At 45.6% G+C, this 18,148-nt stretch overlaps 1 protein-coding gene across 1 annotated transcript in view; it reads right to left on the minus strand.

Annotated features, from left to right (window-relative positions):
- Positions 1 to 14,462, minus strand: part of ADARB1 (adenosine deaminase RNA specific B1) — a 75,235-nt gene extending 60,773 nt beyond the window's left edge. Inside the window, exon 1 of the mRNA XM_004384793.2 lies at positions 14,363 to 14,462. Coding sequence (XP_004384850.2) covers positions 14,363 to 14,462 — 100 coding nt within the window. The remainder of the gene's footprint in view (positions 1 to 14,362) is intronic.
- Between the last annotated feature and the right edge of the window lie 3,686 nt (positions 14,463 to 18,148).

Raw genomic sequence — 18,148 nt, forward strand, 5'->3', positions numbered from 1 at the left:
CATCTGTAATTTAAAGTTACCATGAGATGACACAGAAACCACCCCACCAACCACGGGACTGCTCTCCCCAAGGGGACAAGGAGAGCAGTTTGTCCAAGCTGATCTTCCCAGCAGTGGTGAGAGCTCCAAGACTCGCAGTGAGGATGGCTGTGGTATGGCCTGAAGGCCCCTTCCTCCTGGTACATGCTCCCTCGCCTGCCTGTGAGCTCGGCCAGGACGGACTTGGAAACTTGCTGTCTGCACATTCACCACGCTCAGTGGTGCATCTCGGGGTGTGAGCTGGTGGACTACCCAGCTGCAGTGCGTCCCTGACCACCTAATCACGTCTCAGCCATGATCTGTTCCATGTTACCTTTTGGAAACACATCTGCTTTATTGGTTTTCTCTGAAACTAGATAAACTTGACAAAATACTAATTTACCTCTTAAGTCCTTAAGTCAAAAACATTTGTAATTAAATAGGCTTAAACTGGTTACTATGCTGGTAAAGGCTGTGTGCCAACTTGGCTGGGCCATGATTCTCAGTGTTTTGGCAGTTATGATGCAGTTTGGCAGTTATGTAATGATGTAATTTGTCAGTTATGTAATGATGTAATCAACTCTATGATGAGATCAGCTATGAACAGTCAATCAGTTGAAAGGTAGTTTCCTTGGGGGTGTGGCCTGCCTCCAGTATATAAATTCCAGTATACAAATGGATGTTCCAACAAGGCTCTTGCTCTGCATCCTGCATCTGGCTTGCATTATCTGACCTCTGGTTCTTGAGACTTGAGCTAGCAGCTTACCAGCCGATTTTGAGATCGGTCAGTGTCTGCAGCCTGTGAGCCAGAGGCCTGCCATCTGACCTGCCAATCTTGGATTCATCAGCCCCTGCAGCTACGTGAGTCAGGAGAAGCCTCCAGTCTGACATCTGACCCATGCCAGCCTCTACAACAGCGTAAGCCATTTCCTTGAGATAAATCTCTCTCTCTCTCTCTCTACTCGCGTCACTGGTTTGTTTCACTAGAGAACCCAGCCTAAGACATTTTGTACCTAGAGTGGTTCTAGAGAAACAAAATTTTAAGGATGAGTTTTCTAAATTGGTTCTCAAGTATGGTTAGTCTTAAAGCTGTTGATGACTCTGCTTCCAGAAGTAAAGAGGACACTGCTAATCGACGGCACCAGGTGGCAATAAAAATACGCAAAATATCACCACCAATAGATCAGGTATTGGTAAGAGGCAAGGCTCTGAACGACTGCATATTTGATACCTTTCTACAATTCTGTCATAATAAGAAGTATAAGGAAGCTGGTTAGTTGGCCCTACTTTCACTAGACAATGTTGAAAGAAAGAGATGGGCTCAGGGCTTCCGAATCAAAGCTCCAACACTGCATAAACAACCTCGAAGTTTCCACTCGTGCCTTGAAAGAAAGCCTTATTTCTTGTAGTAACAGAGATGATATTGCTGAAAACCAAACCCAGAGTCTTACTGTAAGAGTGGCTGAATTACAACGCCAACTGAATTCCCAACCTCAAATGGTGTCTGAAGGTAAAGTGAGGGCACTAATTGGTAAGAAATGGGTTCCTAAAACTTGGGATAGGGACATATGGGTAGATAATTAGGAAGCTGGGGACTCTGAGCCCCTAAATTCCATTGAATCACACTTGCCAACAGGACCAGCCCTCTCACTTCCCTCTGAAGAGATACTCCATCTTTGTCTGCTAAGGCACCCTCCTCAGTAAAACCATTAGCACCTCTACCCCCCATCTGATGAGATAAACCCAGCTGTGTCAAAACAGCCTTTGTCTGAGTCATTGTCTGGGGCATCACTTGAGGCAGATGCCTTACAAGACTTTGGTGATTGTTCTCACACCACCCATTCTTGCTTCTAGACCTGTAATTAGACTTAGTCCCAGCAAGCCCCAAAAGAGGAAGTATAAAGTGTGACCCAAGAGGAGGTAAGCTACACTCCAAAAGAACTGCTTGAGTATTATAATATGTACCAACAGAAACCTGGGGACTGTGTAGGGGAATGGCTATTAAGGGTGTGGGATAATGGTGCAAGGAACACAGGAAGATGGATCAGTCTAAGTTTACTGATATGAGCCCACTAAGCACAGATTCTTCATTCAGTGTTTTAGCTCTAGAGTTTAGGAAAGGATCTAACAGTTTATTTGGTTGGGTTGCTGAAGCATGGATTACATGGTGACCTACACTAAATCAAGTTGAAGTAACAGACCTGCCTTGGTATACTGTAGAGGAAGATATCCAAAGATGTAGGGATATTAGCATGTTAGAGTGGATTTATCAGGTTAGACCTAAAAACCCACACATGGAGTGCCTGAAGAACACACTTCTTACCACAATGGTGAGGAACAAATTTGTGAAGGGAGGCACAACATCCTTGAAGACTGCTGTGATTGCTATTTTATGTAAGTCAGATTGACAGTGGGAACTGCCCTAACTGAATTAAAACATGGAACTACAATGGGGCTGTTTGGACCCCGTATTGGTAGGGATCAAGTGGCAGCACTCACTCGACAAAGACAAGGTGGGCATGTTTACCGTAATGGACAGCAGAGTCAAAGCAGTAATCAGAATAGTCTGACTTGTATGGCATTGGCTACTTAGTTATGGCATCCCTAGGAGTGAAACAGATGGGAAACCTACTAAATATTTACTTGATCTGTTCAAGTGGAAGAATTCTAGGTCAAGTGAATGGCAGTCTAACTTGAATTGCGAGAATAGAGAGTCACAGCCCCTCAATCAATTCCCAGGCTTTAGCCAGTTTACAGACCCACAATCCCTTGAATGAAGGGGAGGCCAGGTCCCCTTGATCAAGGACCCCACTGCACTTCCAAAAATTTATACTGTTAATCTTTCTCCCAGCCTTCCCCAAGGGAAGCTATGGCCTTTTATGATAGTGACTGTTCACTGGGGAAAAAGCAAATAATCAGACTTTTCATGGATTACTGGATACTGGCTCTGAACTAATTCCAGGAGACCCAAAACATCACTGTGGCCCACCAGTCACAGTAGGGGTGTATGGAGGTCAGATTACTAATAGAACATTAGCTAATGTTCATCTCACAGTGGGTTCAGTGAGTCCCTGAACCCATACTGTAGTTCCAGAATGCATAATTAGAATAGACGTACTCAGCAACTGGCAGAACCCCCACATTGGATCCCTGAAATGTGGAGTAAGGGCTATTATGGTAGGAAAGGTTAAGCGGAAGCCATTAGAACTGCCCCTACCTAGGAAAATAGTAAACCAAAAGCAATAATGCACTCCTGGAGGGATTGCACAGATTACTGCCACCATAAAGGACTTGATGGATGCACTCTACTCGCCTATTTGGCCTGTGCAAAAGACAGATGGATCTTGGAAAATGACAGTGGATTATTGAAAACTTAACCAGGTAGTAACTCCAATTGCAGCTGCTGTTCCAGATGTGGCTTCATTGCTTGAGCAAATTAATATACATCTCCTGGTACCTGGTATGCAGCTATTGATTTCGCTAATGTCTTTTTCCTCATAACCTGTTTAGAAGGACCACCAGGAGCAGTTTGTCTTCAGCTAGCAAGGCCAGCAATACACCTTCACTGTCCTACCTCAGGGGAATATCAACTCTCCAGCCCTCTGTCATAATTTAGTCTGCAGGGACCTTGATTGCCTTTTCCTCCCATAATTTCTCACACTAGTCCATTAAATTGATGACAGTATGTTGATTGGACCTCGTAAGGAAGAAGTGTCAATGACTCTGGACGTATTGGTAAAACATTTGCCTGCCAGAGGGTGAGAAATTAACCCTACAAAAATTCAGCCACTTTCCATCTTAGTGAAATTTCTAGGGCTTCGGTGATGCAGGACATGTCGAGATATTCCTTCTGAAGTAAAGGATAAGTTATTGTATCTGGCCCCTCCCACAACTAAAAAGGAGGCACAATGCCTAGTGGGCATCTCTGGATTTTGGAGGCAACATATCTCTCATTTGGGTGTCCTACTCTGGCTTATTTATCAAGTGACTTGAAAAGTTGCTAGTTTTGAATGGGGCCCAGAATACGAGAAGGCTCTGCAACAGGTTATCAGGAAAGATCAATTGCTACAAAAGGATATCATGTTTGGTAGAGTGAGATGGACTGACATAATAGCGTCAACAATGAGCTCTAACATATCAAAGGTAATGGAGATGGCGCAGGACTGGGCAACCATTCGTTCTGTTATACATAAGGTCACCACGAGTTAGAGCTGACTTGACAGCAACTAACAACAACTTTGGACATGTCATCAGGAATGAGCAATTTCTAGAAAAGGACATCATGTTTGGTAAAGTAGAGGGCCAGCAAAAACAAGGGAAACCCTCAATGAGATGATTGACAACAGCCACAACAATGGACTCAAACACACCAACTGTCATAGATTGAACTATGTGCCCCCAAAATATCTGTCAACTTGGCTGGGTCATGATTCCCAATATTGTATGATTGTGTAATCTGACGTGATTTCCTTACGTGTTGTAAACTCTATCACTATGATGAGGTTATATGTGATCTCCTTATGTGTTGTAAATTCTGTCACTGTAAGGTTATTCTGATGAGGTTTACAAGATTAGATAGTGTCTTAATCCAATCTCTTTTGAGACATAAAAGAAAGAAGTGAGCAGAGACACATGGGAACTTCATACCACCAAGAAAGCAGTGCTGGGAGCAAAGCACATCCTTTGGACCTGAGGTTCCTGCACAGAGAAGCTCCCAGACCAAGGAAAGACTGATGCATCACAAGGACCTTTCTCCACAGCCAACAGAGAGAAAGCCTTCTCCTGGAGCTGATGCCCTGAATTTGGACTTGTAGTCTACTGGACTGTGAGAGAATAAATTTCTCTTTGTAAAGCCATCCACTTGTGGTATTTCTGTTAGAGCAGCACTAGATGACTGAGACAGAATTTGGTACCAGGAGTGGGGTGCTGCTCTAACAGATACCTAAAATGTGGAAGCAGTTTTGAAACTACGAATGGATAGAGGAGCAGCAGCGGCAGAGGACCAGCAGCAGCAGAGAAGCAGCAGCAGAGAAACGGAAGTGGCAGAGAACCGGCAGCAGCAGAACCAGGAGACCAGCGCCTGAGCCGACCCAAGGAGCAAGAGAGCTGAGTGCCTGTGTGCTGGAGGCTTCCTGGTGGAGTGGGTACCTCCAGGCACTTATTGGTAGAGTTAGGCTTGCCGACCCATGAAGCAACAGAGCTGAGTGCCTGTGTGCAGGAGGCCTCCTGGCGGAATAGGGTGCCTCTGGGCACTTATCAGCGGAGCTACCGAGTTTTGGAACACTTGCCCCAGCAGGGCAGATGCGGGCATGAGGCCCGAGGGCCGAGAGGCCACAGGAAGCTGAAGCTGAAGAGACAAGGAACACAAGAAGCCGAGCTGCCTGTCTCAAAAGGTATGGCCGGGTCCTCTGGGGTTTCAAAGGGTGGAGCCATGGCCTCTGGTGCTTCTAAGGATGGAGTCATCACTCCAACGGACTAGGAGAATGGTGCGCCTGAAGCCGAGGGAGCAGAGTTGCCGTCCCAGTGGGCCTGGAAGGTGGAGCTGAAGCCCAGGGTCGAGGGGCCTCAACTCAGAATCTGGAGACTGTGGCTAATACCTAGAGTCTGGAGGGCAGGGCTATTGTGTAAATTGTCTCAGAGAAAAGAAGATTATTTTCAAAGCCTTGAGGGCTAATATAATGTGTTCTGCCGACTTGCCTGGTGCCTGTCATGCCTTCTTTCCCTGCAATTTCTCCCATTTGTAATGGAAATGTCTAGCTTGTGCCTGTTCTGCCATTGTACCTTTGGAAGCAGATAACTTATATTCTAGATTTCACAGATGAAGAGAAATTTTTGGAATTTGGACTTGGAGTTAACACTTTTGCTGTGATATGATGAGTATATTTTGCATGTTGCAAGGACATGATTTTTTGGGGGCCAAAGGGTGGAGTGTCATGGATTGAATTGTGTCCCCGCCAAAATATCTGTCAACTTAGCTGGGTCATGATTCCCAATATTGTATGATTGTGTAATCTGATGTGATTTCCTTAAGTGTTGTAAACTCTATCACTATGATGAGGTTATATGTGATCTCCTTATGTGTTGTAAATTCTGTCACTGTGATGTGGTTATACTGATGAGGTTTACAAGATTAGGTAGTGTCTTAATCCAATCTCTTTTGAGATATAAAAGAAAGAAGTGAGCAGAGACACATGGGAACCTCACACCACCAAGAAAGCAGTGCTGGGAGCAGGGCGCATCCTTTGGACCTGAGGTTCCTGCGCAGAGGAGCTCCCAGACCAAGGAAAGACTGATGCATCACAAGGACCTTTCTCCAGAGCCAACAGAGAGAGAAAGCCTTCTCCTGGAGCTGATGCCCTGAATTTGGACTTGTAGTCTACTGGACTGTGAGAGAATAAACTTCTCTTTGTAAAGCCATCCACTTGTGGTATTTGTTAGAGCAGCACTAGATGACTAAGACACCAACAATCATGAAGATGGCACAGAACCAGGCCATGTTTCATTCTGTTATACAAAAGGTCACCAAGAGTTGGAGTCGACTCGGCAGCAACTAACAACAACATGGACAGACTCACCATTATGAGTCTCGATCTCCCTCGATACACAGGCTATTTATGGTGAATTGATCTCTAGCCTCACTCGAAACAAGAACTTGATATTGACAACAACACTAGATGGTGTCAACCACAGCGGTCACGTGCAGGCTAAATAGTTCTGCCCAGTTATCTGCAGGATAAATCCTATAACACCCAAAAATCCCTGGTTATACTTTCAGGGCAATTAAAATGATTCTTAAAGGAATATATTTTCAAAGTCATGTCTCAACTTGTTTTTAGCAATTAGCCTTCCACATGCATATCTGTGGAGGATTTTGGACTTCACAACACAGTAACCACAACAGAAAACGGATAATAAGTCACAGAGCTCAACGTGTGGAAACTAATACAAAGGATTGAGGACCAAATTCAGCATATTGTCTCTGTTTACTGTAACCAAATACCCCCTCCTGGGCACAACATTCAAGCCCATTCTCCCACTTCCACTGCTGTTCCACAAGCCCATGTGCCTAGGTTCTGGACAGCAGAAGGTGGGCAGCCATGATGTGCCTGACCCTCAAACCTTCCCTCACAAACCTCCAGGCTCCCCTCCTCTAGCATGGCATGGTCGAGCCCAGTGATCTTGGAATTCACCTACTGGAAATGACGAAGTCACAAGACGCCAGCAGTCTGCACACATCTGTGACCGAGTGGAAGGCCGCCTGCCAACTGGAAACACTCATGGTGGTCTTCACATGAGCAGGCAATAAAGGACTTGCTGCTTAACAAACCTTCACTAACCCAGAAACCACTCCATGAGGTGGACACACTACTGTGTGGGGCACTGGCTTCCCATCTGGGCAGCAAGTGGCAAGCCTCCAACGTCAAGTGGGAGGATGGAGATGCATGATCTGCCGTGTGAAGCACGTGGCACCTGCAGGGGTCTGAAAGGCAGACGGCATGCCGACAGAGCCTGTGGCTCTAGGGGAAGTGAGTGGATGAGTCAGAGTAAGAGTTCATCCTTGCTTTTACCTTAGTGTTAGCTATTTCAAGGAAAAGATGAACTCATGAAAGAACTGACCGGTTTACAAGCAGACATGAAAGAGAATAGTGTCCAAAAAATTGGGAGCACTGAAGGGCTGGAGAAACAAAGGTATTCAGACTTCATACAAAAAGTGGTGCCACTGAAATGGCTGTGCCAACAAAGGCTGGGATGTGTCCTGGGTGGACAAAGTGGCTCATCCACAGGGATCAGACTGGGGTGTCCTTCCTACCACTGGACCAGAGAGGAGGCAGCTGCCTCCAAGGTGATCTGGACTTCTGTGTTAAAAAAAAATGGGTTCTTCACTTCACTACAGAAGACATTCAGGTAGCTAACATATACATGAGGAAATGCTCATATCTTAGTCATCTAGTGTTGCTATAACAAATATCAAAAGTGGATGGCTTTAACAAAGAGAAATTTATTTTCTCACAGTCTAGTAGGCTAGAAATCCAAATTCATGGCACCAGCTCCAGGGGAAGGCTTTCTCTCTCCGTCGGCTCTGAAGGAAGGCCCTTCTCATCAACCTTCCCCTGGACTAGGGGCTTCTCTGCACAGGAACCCTGGGTCCAAAGGATGCGCTCTGCTCCTGGCACTGCTTTCTTGGTGGTATGAGGTCCCCAGCTCTCTGCTTGCTTCCCTTTCATGTCTTGTAAGATAAAAGGTGGTACAGGCCACACCCCAGGGAAACTCCCTTTACATTGGATCAGGGATGTGACCGGAGCAAGGGTTTTACATCCCACCCTAAACTTCTTTAACTATAGGCAGAGGTTATGATTTATAACACACAGGAAAATCACAAAATGGAGGACAACCACACAGTACTGGGAATCATGGCCTAACCAAGTTGACACATATTTCTAGGGGACACAATTCAATCCATGACAGCTTGTGATCATTAGCCATTAGGGAAATGCAAATCCAAACTACAATGAGACACCATCTCACCCCGACATTACTGGCACTAATCAAAAAATCAGAAAGTAACAAATGTTGGAGAGGTTGCAGGGAGATGAGAACTCTTATGCACTGCTGGTGGGAATGCAAAATGGTACAACCATTATGGAAAACGATACAGTGCTTCTTTAAAAAACTAGAAAAAGAAATACCATATGATTCAGCAATCCTACTCCTAGGAATATATCCTAGAGAAATAAGAGCTGTCACACGAATAGACATGCACACTCATGTTTGTTGCAGCATTATTCACAATAGCAAAAAGATGGAAACAACCTATGTGCCCATCAACAGATGACTGGATAAACAAATTACAGTACATATAAACAATGGAATACTATGTAACAATAAAGAACAATGATGAATCCGTGAAACATCTCACAATCTGGATGAATCTGAAGGGTATTATGCTGAGTGAAATAAGTCAATCACAGAAGGTGAAATATTGTATGAGACCACTATTATAAAAACTCAAGAAAAGGTTTACAAACAGAAAGAAACAATCTTTGATGGTTACGAGGGAGGGGAGGGGAAATCACTAATAGATAGTAGACAAGTGTTAACTTTGGTGAAGAGAAAGACAGTACACAAGGGGAAGGGGAAGGGGAAATCAGCACAACTTGATCAAGGCAAAGTCATAGAAGCTTCCTAGATGCATCCAAACACTTTGAGGGACCCAGTTACCAGGGCTGAGGGCTGGGGACCATGGTCTCAGGGGACATCTAGGTCAACTGACATAATATGTTCTAAATTCTACTTCGATGAGTAGCGTCTGGCGTCTTAAAAGCTTGCGAGCAGCCATTTAAAATACATCTATCGGTCCTATCCCGTCTGGAACAAAGGAAAATGAAGAAAACCAAAGACACAAGAAAAATATTAGTCCAAAGGACTAACAGACCACATGAAATAGAGCCTCCACCAGCCCGAGCCCAGAAGAACTAGATGGTGCCCGGCTACCACCACCAACTGCTCTGATATGGATCACAATAGAGGCTCCTGGACAGAGCGAGAAAAAATGTAGAACAAAATTCAAATTTACAAAAGAAAGACCAGCCTTAGTGGTCTGACAGAGACTATGGCCCCTGGACACACTTCTAACTCGGAACTGAAGCCACTCCGAAAGTCCACCTTTCAGCCCAAGATTAGGCAGGCCTATAAAACAATCAATAACAGACATGAGGAACATGCTTCTTAATTCAATTAAGTCTGCGAGACCAAATGGGTAACACTTGCCCAAAAGCAAAGACAAGAAGGAAGGAAGGGACAGGAAAACTGGAGTAATGGGCGTGAGAAACCCAGGGTGGAAAGGGGGAGAGTGCTGACACATTGCGGGGATTGCAATCAATGTCACGAAATACTTTGTGTATAAATTTTCGAAGGAGAAACTAATTTGCTCTGTAAACTTTCACCCAAAGCACAATAAAATATAAAAAGAGAGAGAGAATGGGTTCTTGAGTGACTGCAGGAGCAGTGAGATCATGGGGCACCGGGGCTTGCTTCTCACATGGCCAGTGCCTCCTCTCTCCCCACTCTCTGCCCCTACCTGCCCCCGTGGGAGTGTCCGTGTGTGCGCGCGCACGTGCACGCACACTCCTTCTCCTCTTCACTCTATCTTCAGCTCCTCAGCAGGCAGGCAACCTTAAGAAATCTACACAAACTGCTAAAACCCCCTCAAAACCAAACCCATTGCCATCGAGTCAATTCTGACTCATAGCGACCCTATAGGACAGAGTAGAATGGCCTTGTAGGGTTTCCAAGGAGCAGTTGGTGAATTTGAACTGCAGACCTTTTGGTAGTAGACTACAAAAGTTCACGTACACACTGTTTTTGTAACCACAGTCTGTCCTTCGAAGTGGACACACTACCAATGTCTCTGAAGTGCTGTTCGTGCCTGCTCTATTTAACACTGTCCAGTGGTTAAAGTGCTTGACCACTAACCGAAAGGTCAGCAGTTCGAAACCACCAGCAGCTCCTTAAGATAATGCTTCCAAAAAGATCTACAGCCTTGGAAACCCTATGGGGTTGCTATGAGTAGGAATCAACTTGATGGCAGTGGGTTTGTTTTTTTTTTAAATTAAGTTTCAGATTATTTTAAAATTATAGTTTATTTTCTGGAATCAAAGAAAATAAAAAACAACCATTTGAACTGTATTGTCAATATTAGCATTAATAATTACATGAATTAGCACTGCTAAGATTTTCTCTAGGTTCAATTTCCAAAGTATTACTAAGCACAACTTTACAAACCTATTTATGTAATAAGTTTCCTTTAGAATTCCCACTACTAACCAGTAGAGGTATTGGCCCACCCATGGGATAGCGCCCTCTGCTGGAGGCGAGCTCCTGCTCAGTAAGCAGGGTCCTTGCTTATGCTGTGAAACTCTTTAAATCAAAAACAATGAAATACCCCACATATCTATCACAGAAGGTTCTAGAAAATCAGGGCCTTCAATCCGCAAGCTTTTGTTGCTCACTGGAGAGTCTGCCACTCTCTTTAACTGTGCCAGACAGACATGGTGGTCTCCCTCCCTCACACACACAGCACAACAGCATGCAATGCGCAGACCACCATCCTCACCCACTGGACGATACTTCAGGTGGCCCGCTCCAGAGCACACCCCCAAGCCTGAAAAGCTGAGCTGTTCCCTGCTGCTGCCATTCCATCACCCCATGCCTATCTTGTACATGCTGGTGCCCAGCAGACAGCAGGCTCTAATGGGTCTTTGTTGGATGGATGGGTGACCGGATGGGTGTGTGGGTGGTGGATGGGTAGGTGAATGGATAAGTGGGCGAGTGGATGGTGGGTGGGGGGGTGGATGGTGGATGAGTGGGTGGATGGGTAGGTGAACGGATGAGTTGGCGGGTGGATGGTGGATGGGCGGGTGGATGGCAGATAGGTAGGGGGATGGTGGGTGGATGGTGGATGGATGGATGCCACCCTATTCCTCCACTGTCACTGTGCTCCACATCTGCCAGGGAAGCGCTCTCTCACAGATGAGAGTTGAGCTGAGACTGGGAAGGAGGCCACCCAACAGCTGCCTGCTGACCGGGTGCTGCCTGCATCACCCCCAAAAGCAGTGGCACCTGCTTACACATGCAGGGTAGATGGCGCCGACCCTCGGCACCCTGTCCTTCGTGCAGCTCCTTAAGGTAGGAACCCTTAGGGGTCTGGATCTCCGTGTCCTCCAAAGGCCACAATACCCATTCACATCTCCATCCTAGAAGTGTGGGGCGCTCCACCTCAGCCTGGAGCACACCCTGGAGTTGCCGCCTGCCCCACAGCCTTCTCCACACAGTGCGCGGCATGGCCTGGCACCGACAGGGTCACGACATCTACTCAACATGAAAGCACATCACCTGGAAATCAGGAAGTCACTCAGCACAGTGAGGATGAAGGAGGGGCTCTGCATGTCACCTCCTACTCTCCCACCCGCCTTCCCAGCTCCATCACTGCTTATCTGCTCAGCAGTTGTGCCGTGATGTGGAAGAGGGCTGAGACGGCCGCCACTCCAGGCGGGCTGGGTGCAGAGCACACCACACGTGCTGGGCCCACTGTCCCACGCCCTAGGTCTGCATCAGCTCCCAGGCCGCCACATCCGCCAGCGCAGCAGTATCTGCTCGGTGGAGGTCCTGCTCAATACTGAAAGTGCACACTCTTCTCTTTCAGTCATATTTTTCTGATGATTAAGCTAATCCCTCTGAGTCTGATAGGAAGCCGACAGTCAATTATGTGTCCTGAGGAAGGGAGTAACTGCATGGATAACTCAGAAGTGACGAAAAATCATTGAAATCTGATTGTTACTAAAGCTGACTAGAAACAAGTCACTTGCTACTCCATCGTTTTCACCAAATAATTACATAAAAGCAAGGCATACATTATACTAGTCTTGGAAAGAACAATCCAGTACACTCATTTGCAGCACCTTAAAATCATGCAATGCTAAAAGATCATGTGTTCCATCCGGTAAAACTTCGCCAGTTTGGTATAAATGGAATGGTCGGTCTTAACAACATCCATAATTTTTAAACACATTTCTATTAGTTGCAAGTACAGTGCATATCCTAAAATAAGAGTGGGTAGCAACACACAACGTTATCTTGTCTAACAGCATTCACAATAAACTCACACCACATAGCAATGTCCAGGGAACACTGAGTCATTTAAAACATAGTCATTTAAAACATGGACTTAAGCTACATCTTGAAACACACTGAGTATAATAAGACGTCGGTCCTACTGGAGATAAGATTCTGGAGTTTGTACACAGTGGGACTAACAGGAGCCATCTGGATTATAGTAAAGGAGCCCTGGTGGCGCAGAGGTTAGGTGCTCGGTTGCCCACGGAAACCACCAGCTGCTCTGCAGGAGAAAGATGTAGCAGTCCGCTTCTGTAAAGATTGCAGCCTTGCAAACCCTATGAGGCAGTTCTACTCTGTCTTACGGGGTGGCTATGAGTTGGAATTGACTCGATGGCAACGGGTTGGATTATAGTGTGCCCTGGACACACAACACCCAGAAAGCACAGTGCCGATAAGGGGCCAAGGTTTGTGAACCCCAACCCCTGACATGAAGTTCCATTAAGTACAATTGTCATTTGGTCTTTGTTATATTTACCAGGTTGGTATTCTGATACGATTGCTGGCTGACAAATTAATTTCTTCCTCCTTTTCTTAGGAAGCCACAGTAAAAACCGGCTAATTTTTATTTCCTGAAGGGATGTGTATCTCATGCCTCAGAGCACAGAGGGATGCCGAGGTGGTGAGGGACATGGTCCAGGGTCAGCTGTGTCAGCTGGGGGTGGGGGAGAGAAAGATACGGTAACAGAAAACATACAGGCTGAGGCATGAAATCACCGCAAGACTGGCCGTTCCCCTCGCTAGAAGCAATTTCTCACCTAAGATGAAATTAATTTCCTATTAATTAATTCACACTATACGAAGACATGGAGCCCAGGTGGCACAGTGGTTAAAGCTCTCGGCTAACTGAAAGGTCGGCGGTTTGAACCCACCAGCCGCTCCATGGGAGAAAGATGTGGTAGTCCGCTTCCATAAAGATTTACAGCCTTGGAAACCCTACAGGGCAGTTCTACTCTGTCCCAAAGGGTCACTCTGAGTCACAATCGACTCAACGGCAGTGGGTATTTTTTTTGTTTTATACAAAACAACAAACTATGAGCTTTTTAAAGCAGCAATTCACCTCGAACAGGCAGTAATGTGTAATTTCAGATCGTCACAGACAACTCTCGAATCTGGTTTTAAGAAAACATAGAGTTTAATGTCTTAAAACATCAAGCTGAATTAAAAACTGAAATTAAACTAACCTGGGGTGCTGAATATAAAGAATTTTCTCTGTTCTTTTAAAGGGAAAATATTTTAACAGTGGATGCCCAATCTTACTTTCTATTGATAAACAGTTGTTTTAATGTTAAAAAGGTCATCAATAAGCTGGCAGCAGAAAGGACAAACATAAAGCATCTCTCTCAAGAGAGGAAAACCTTTTAATATTCAAAGCTACAAACTTCTAAGCTTTCATCAATATCTTTCTAAAAATACACTTTAAACTCTGAAGCTAGCATGATTTATGCACGTGTTTACACGCATCTTCTCCCATCTTCCTTTTTAAGCTAGCCCCTTAGTCTCTTCAAGACGCCAACAGAAAAAAGAGAGGCACTTTAAAAGGGACACTGTGAAGTCACCGCCATCAGCAGGACTGCTAACTCACTAAAACAGTCCGCCCCAGAAATCAGCCTATGTTCCGCTAGCAGAGTCCCATCCTTCGCATTTTGACAACAAAAACTGAACGAATTACCCTTCCTTTCAGAGCGTTTCTTGCGCCTCCTTTTAAATCGACGTCCCAGGATGCTGAAGAAGGTCCCCACATGCAAAGTTGCCGTGACAAGGGACGCCATGCCGACGAGCCGACCCCAGCCACGGCCAGCCCAGCTCTCAGGCGTGTCCCTCAGTCACTGGGGCAGTCACACGGAGGCTCAGCGCTTAGCATGCCACTGCGGCCACAGGAGAGCAGCCCTCTGGCGGCAGGCAGCCGGGAGGGAGAAGCTGTCCTCCTCTGCCACCGCGCACTCCTCAGCCGCACACGTGGGCTGAAGGAGCCCAAACCACCACTTCCCGGCAGACGGCGCACGTGACAGTTAACCCTTCCACACGCCACCCACAGAATGCCACACGTAGGGGCAGGGGAGAGACACTTGATGCCCGGGGGTCTTTCTAGGGAGATCCCCGCAGCAACCATCTCCTACAACAAACAAAGCCCTTAAAAAAAAAATCCTTTTTGTCACCTTTAAAATAGAGTTCCTAATATAATGAAATTAAAGTGTCCATAAAAGAGTTTTACTGTTTAAAAAGTAAGAGGCTGTCATGCATCACGTGTAGAGGTTCTGTCAGCACCGGCTGGTGTGATGACTCCGTATAAAGGTGTCCCTAACAGCCCCCGAGAAAGACATGCACACCACACTTCCCAAAGGACGCCCCGCTCACCGCCTCCTCTCCTGACGCGTGAGCCGCACACCCTGCGCTGGCCTGCTGGGTTCCCCACTTCACTGCAGGGATACACGGTACTCCCCAGGTCGGTTACAAGCACCCACAGGGCAGAGGCAGACACTGAACCCCTTTATGTGCTCCACTGTGTCTGGCAGACTGACCAGTCCATTACAAGACCTGGACAAGCAGGACCCCTGGTCCGAGCCCTAGCCTTAGAGCGCCCCCACCAAATCTCTCTCATATACATACTCTCTCTCTCTCTCTCTCTCTCACACACACACTCAAACACACTCCTCATGGAGCCCATAAGTGCCTTTGTCACTTGGGATCCAGTCCATAATGAATACCCTCTGTCTAGACTAACATGGCTCAGGCCCCAGCGAGACCCGCCCCATATCTTCTGTCCTATGTTCCTACACAAAAGTTAATTGCACACAAGTGCCCTGCAGCCCGTGGGCTGCCTTGCTGCCGATCTTGGGTATGGATACTGCTTCAGATTATGCGGAGGACTTGAGTGGAAGAAGCACTTAGGTGGAAGACAAGACAAATGAATTAACCTGTCAGATCCTGCCTCTCAGCATGAGGTACTCGTATCTTACATAACAAGGCACCATTTCCCAGTAACGCCCCAATCCGTTTTCCAATTTATTATTCCCAACCCTGGTGACGTAATAGTTAAGAGCTATGGCTGCTAACCAAAAGGTCAGCAGTTCAAATCCACCAGCTGCTCCTTGGAAACCCTACGGAGCAGTTCTATTCTGTCTTATAGGGTCACTATGAGTTGGAATCGACTCGGCGGCGACCTTTTTTTTTTTTAAGGTACACATGTGTTAGTGCAATAGTCACACAATTATATGTGGTAGTCAAGGAATATTTTGTCATATTAAACAAATTCATTTGAAAAAAAGAAAACAAACAGTTGCCTCATGGCGATCCCATGCATGTCACAGGAGAACTGTGCGCTATAGGGTTTTCACAGCTGTGATCTTTTGATGTAGATTGTCAGGTCCTTCTTCTGAGGTGCCCCTGGGGGGACTCAAACCCCCAACCTTGCAGTTATCAGCTGAGTGTGCTCACCGTTTGTGCCACTCAGGGACAAATAATTCATATTACTCCTAAATTTGTGTGAGTGTGTGTGTGAAGGTGTAGACATACTAGGCGTAAACCATGATACTGATGTTCTATGCTGGCAACTAGATGGACATCAAACACCAGACTGCCAAGAGTTATATTTTTATAGAATTATTTACATTAACATATAACATTAATTGTAAATGATGTTACTCGTTAATATATAAAATTATTGATATTAAATAGTATTAATATTAATTTAATTAAAATTTCAAGGTGTTCAAGTAAAATTCAGCTTTAAATAATTTTTAAAATAATTTAAAACTTTGATATTATTCCAAAAAATATCCTCCAATTATTTTAGAGAAGAAACAAGAAAATCTGTCTGGACCTACTTTATGTTGGAGCCCTGGAGGCACAGTGGTTAAGAGATTGGGTTCTAACCAAAAGGTTAGCAGTTCGAATCCACCAGCCGCTCCTTGGAAACTCTAGGGGGCAGTTCTGCTCTGTCCTATAAGGTCGCTATGAGTCAGAATCAACTTGAAGTCAACCAGTATGGTTTTGATTTTATGGGTGTCTTTATTAACTATTCCCTTGTAAGGAATCAAAATAAGTTAGGTATATAACCATGGAAAATGACCAGGCAGAGTGGTTAACCAGGTTTGCGGGACTCAAGATCGGCTGAAGCTCAAAAAATCAGCACGTTTTAAAAAACTGTCCCCGCTAAGAATGCCACGTGTGATGTCCCCGTCACCAGGTGCAGGTACTCTGTCCCCAGGAGATGCAGGCGCAGGCCAGGGCACAAGGGCTGCCAGGAGAAGCCACATTTGAGTTTCAAGGCGAGGCCCCAGGGGTGTCCTAATGGAGACTGAACCAAGGAAGAAACAATTTGAGAAACGGAGCTGGAACTCCCAGATCTCTCTCATCCAGGAGAAATAGTTTAATAAGAGTTTCAAGCAGTCCCGATCAAACCAATACCAGGTTTAAGGTAAAAAGAGAAATTATAAAAGGCTATCTGGATTCTGGATTCTTTATGATGAAATTACATTGCGGACTAGTCGAGAGCTTACAGAAATCAGGGGAAAAGAAGGAACCCCTCCCCAGTGGCTGGATACTCTCAGATTTAAAAAAAAAAAATCTGTGATTTCTCTGCGTCAGGGTTTTGTTTGGATTTTGTCTCTAGAGGAGGCTGAGCTCCACGGGGGGCTTCATCTCTGGGACAGCCTCCGTTCACACCACATCTTTGCAAACCGGGGCAGCCACGCAGAGCCGCTCTCAGCAGAGGCTGGCGCGTCCCTGCGCCCCCTGCTGGCCCTCGAAGGACTTGTCCGTGGTGGGCTCCGACCAGCTGAAATCAAGTGCTGGTTTTATGGCTTCGGGACTTCCTATTAAAAGTTTCCCAACCAATATACAAGTGATGACTGTTCCTTTCTTTAAAATGAGAAACGCATAATCTCTCCATCATAACCCAAAAAAGACCACGATATTCCACATCTAGCCACATTGCGAGTTATAAGTATACTCATGAAAAGAAAAACTTTCAAAGTATATCTATACTCCTATTTTTTTTAATTTCCAATAGTTTAAATCAGATAAATCTGAAGCCATGAGCCTGATAAGCCAAGGGGCGTGACAAAAGGATATCTGGGTTTCTTTGGAGGCCTCTCCCTCAGTCCTTTTCAGAAGCAAATGGCACTGGTAGGAATGCGACCCTGTAACTTGGTCACACAACCCTAGGGCATACGTAGCTTTTCAGGAGTCTATCAAATCTATCAAATAAGATAATACTGTAAGTGAAGATACATTAGAAGCACAATCTTGAGTTACACATTCATAAAAAATTAATTAGGGGTTTACAGTCTACGGAATTTTCAACCATCTCATATGCGTGTGAAAGCTGGACAATGAAAAAGAAGACCGAAGAACTCATGCATTCAACCTGTGGTACTAGCAAAAAATACCGAATATACCCACAGACTGCCAGAAGAACAAGCAAATACGTCCTGGAGGAAATACAGCCAGAATG

The sequence above is a fragment of the Trichechus manatus genome, unplaced genomic scaffold (genome assembly GCF_000243295.1).
Source record: "Trichechus manatus latirostris isolate Lorelei unplaced genomic scaffold, TriManLat1.0 scaffold00128, whole genome shotgun sequence".
In the NCBI taxonomy this organism is placed as follows: domain Eukaryota; kingdom Metazoa; phylum Chordata; class Mammalia; order Sirenia; family Trichechidae; genus Trichechus; species Trichechus manatus.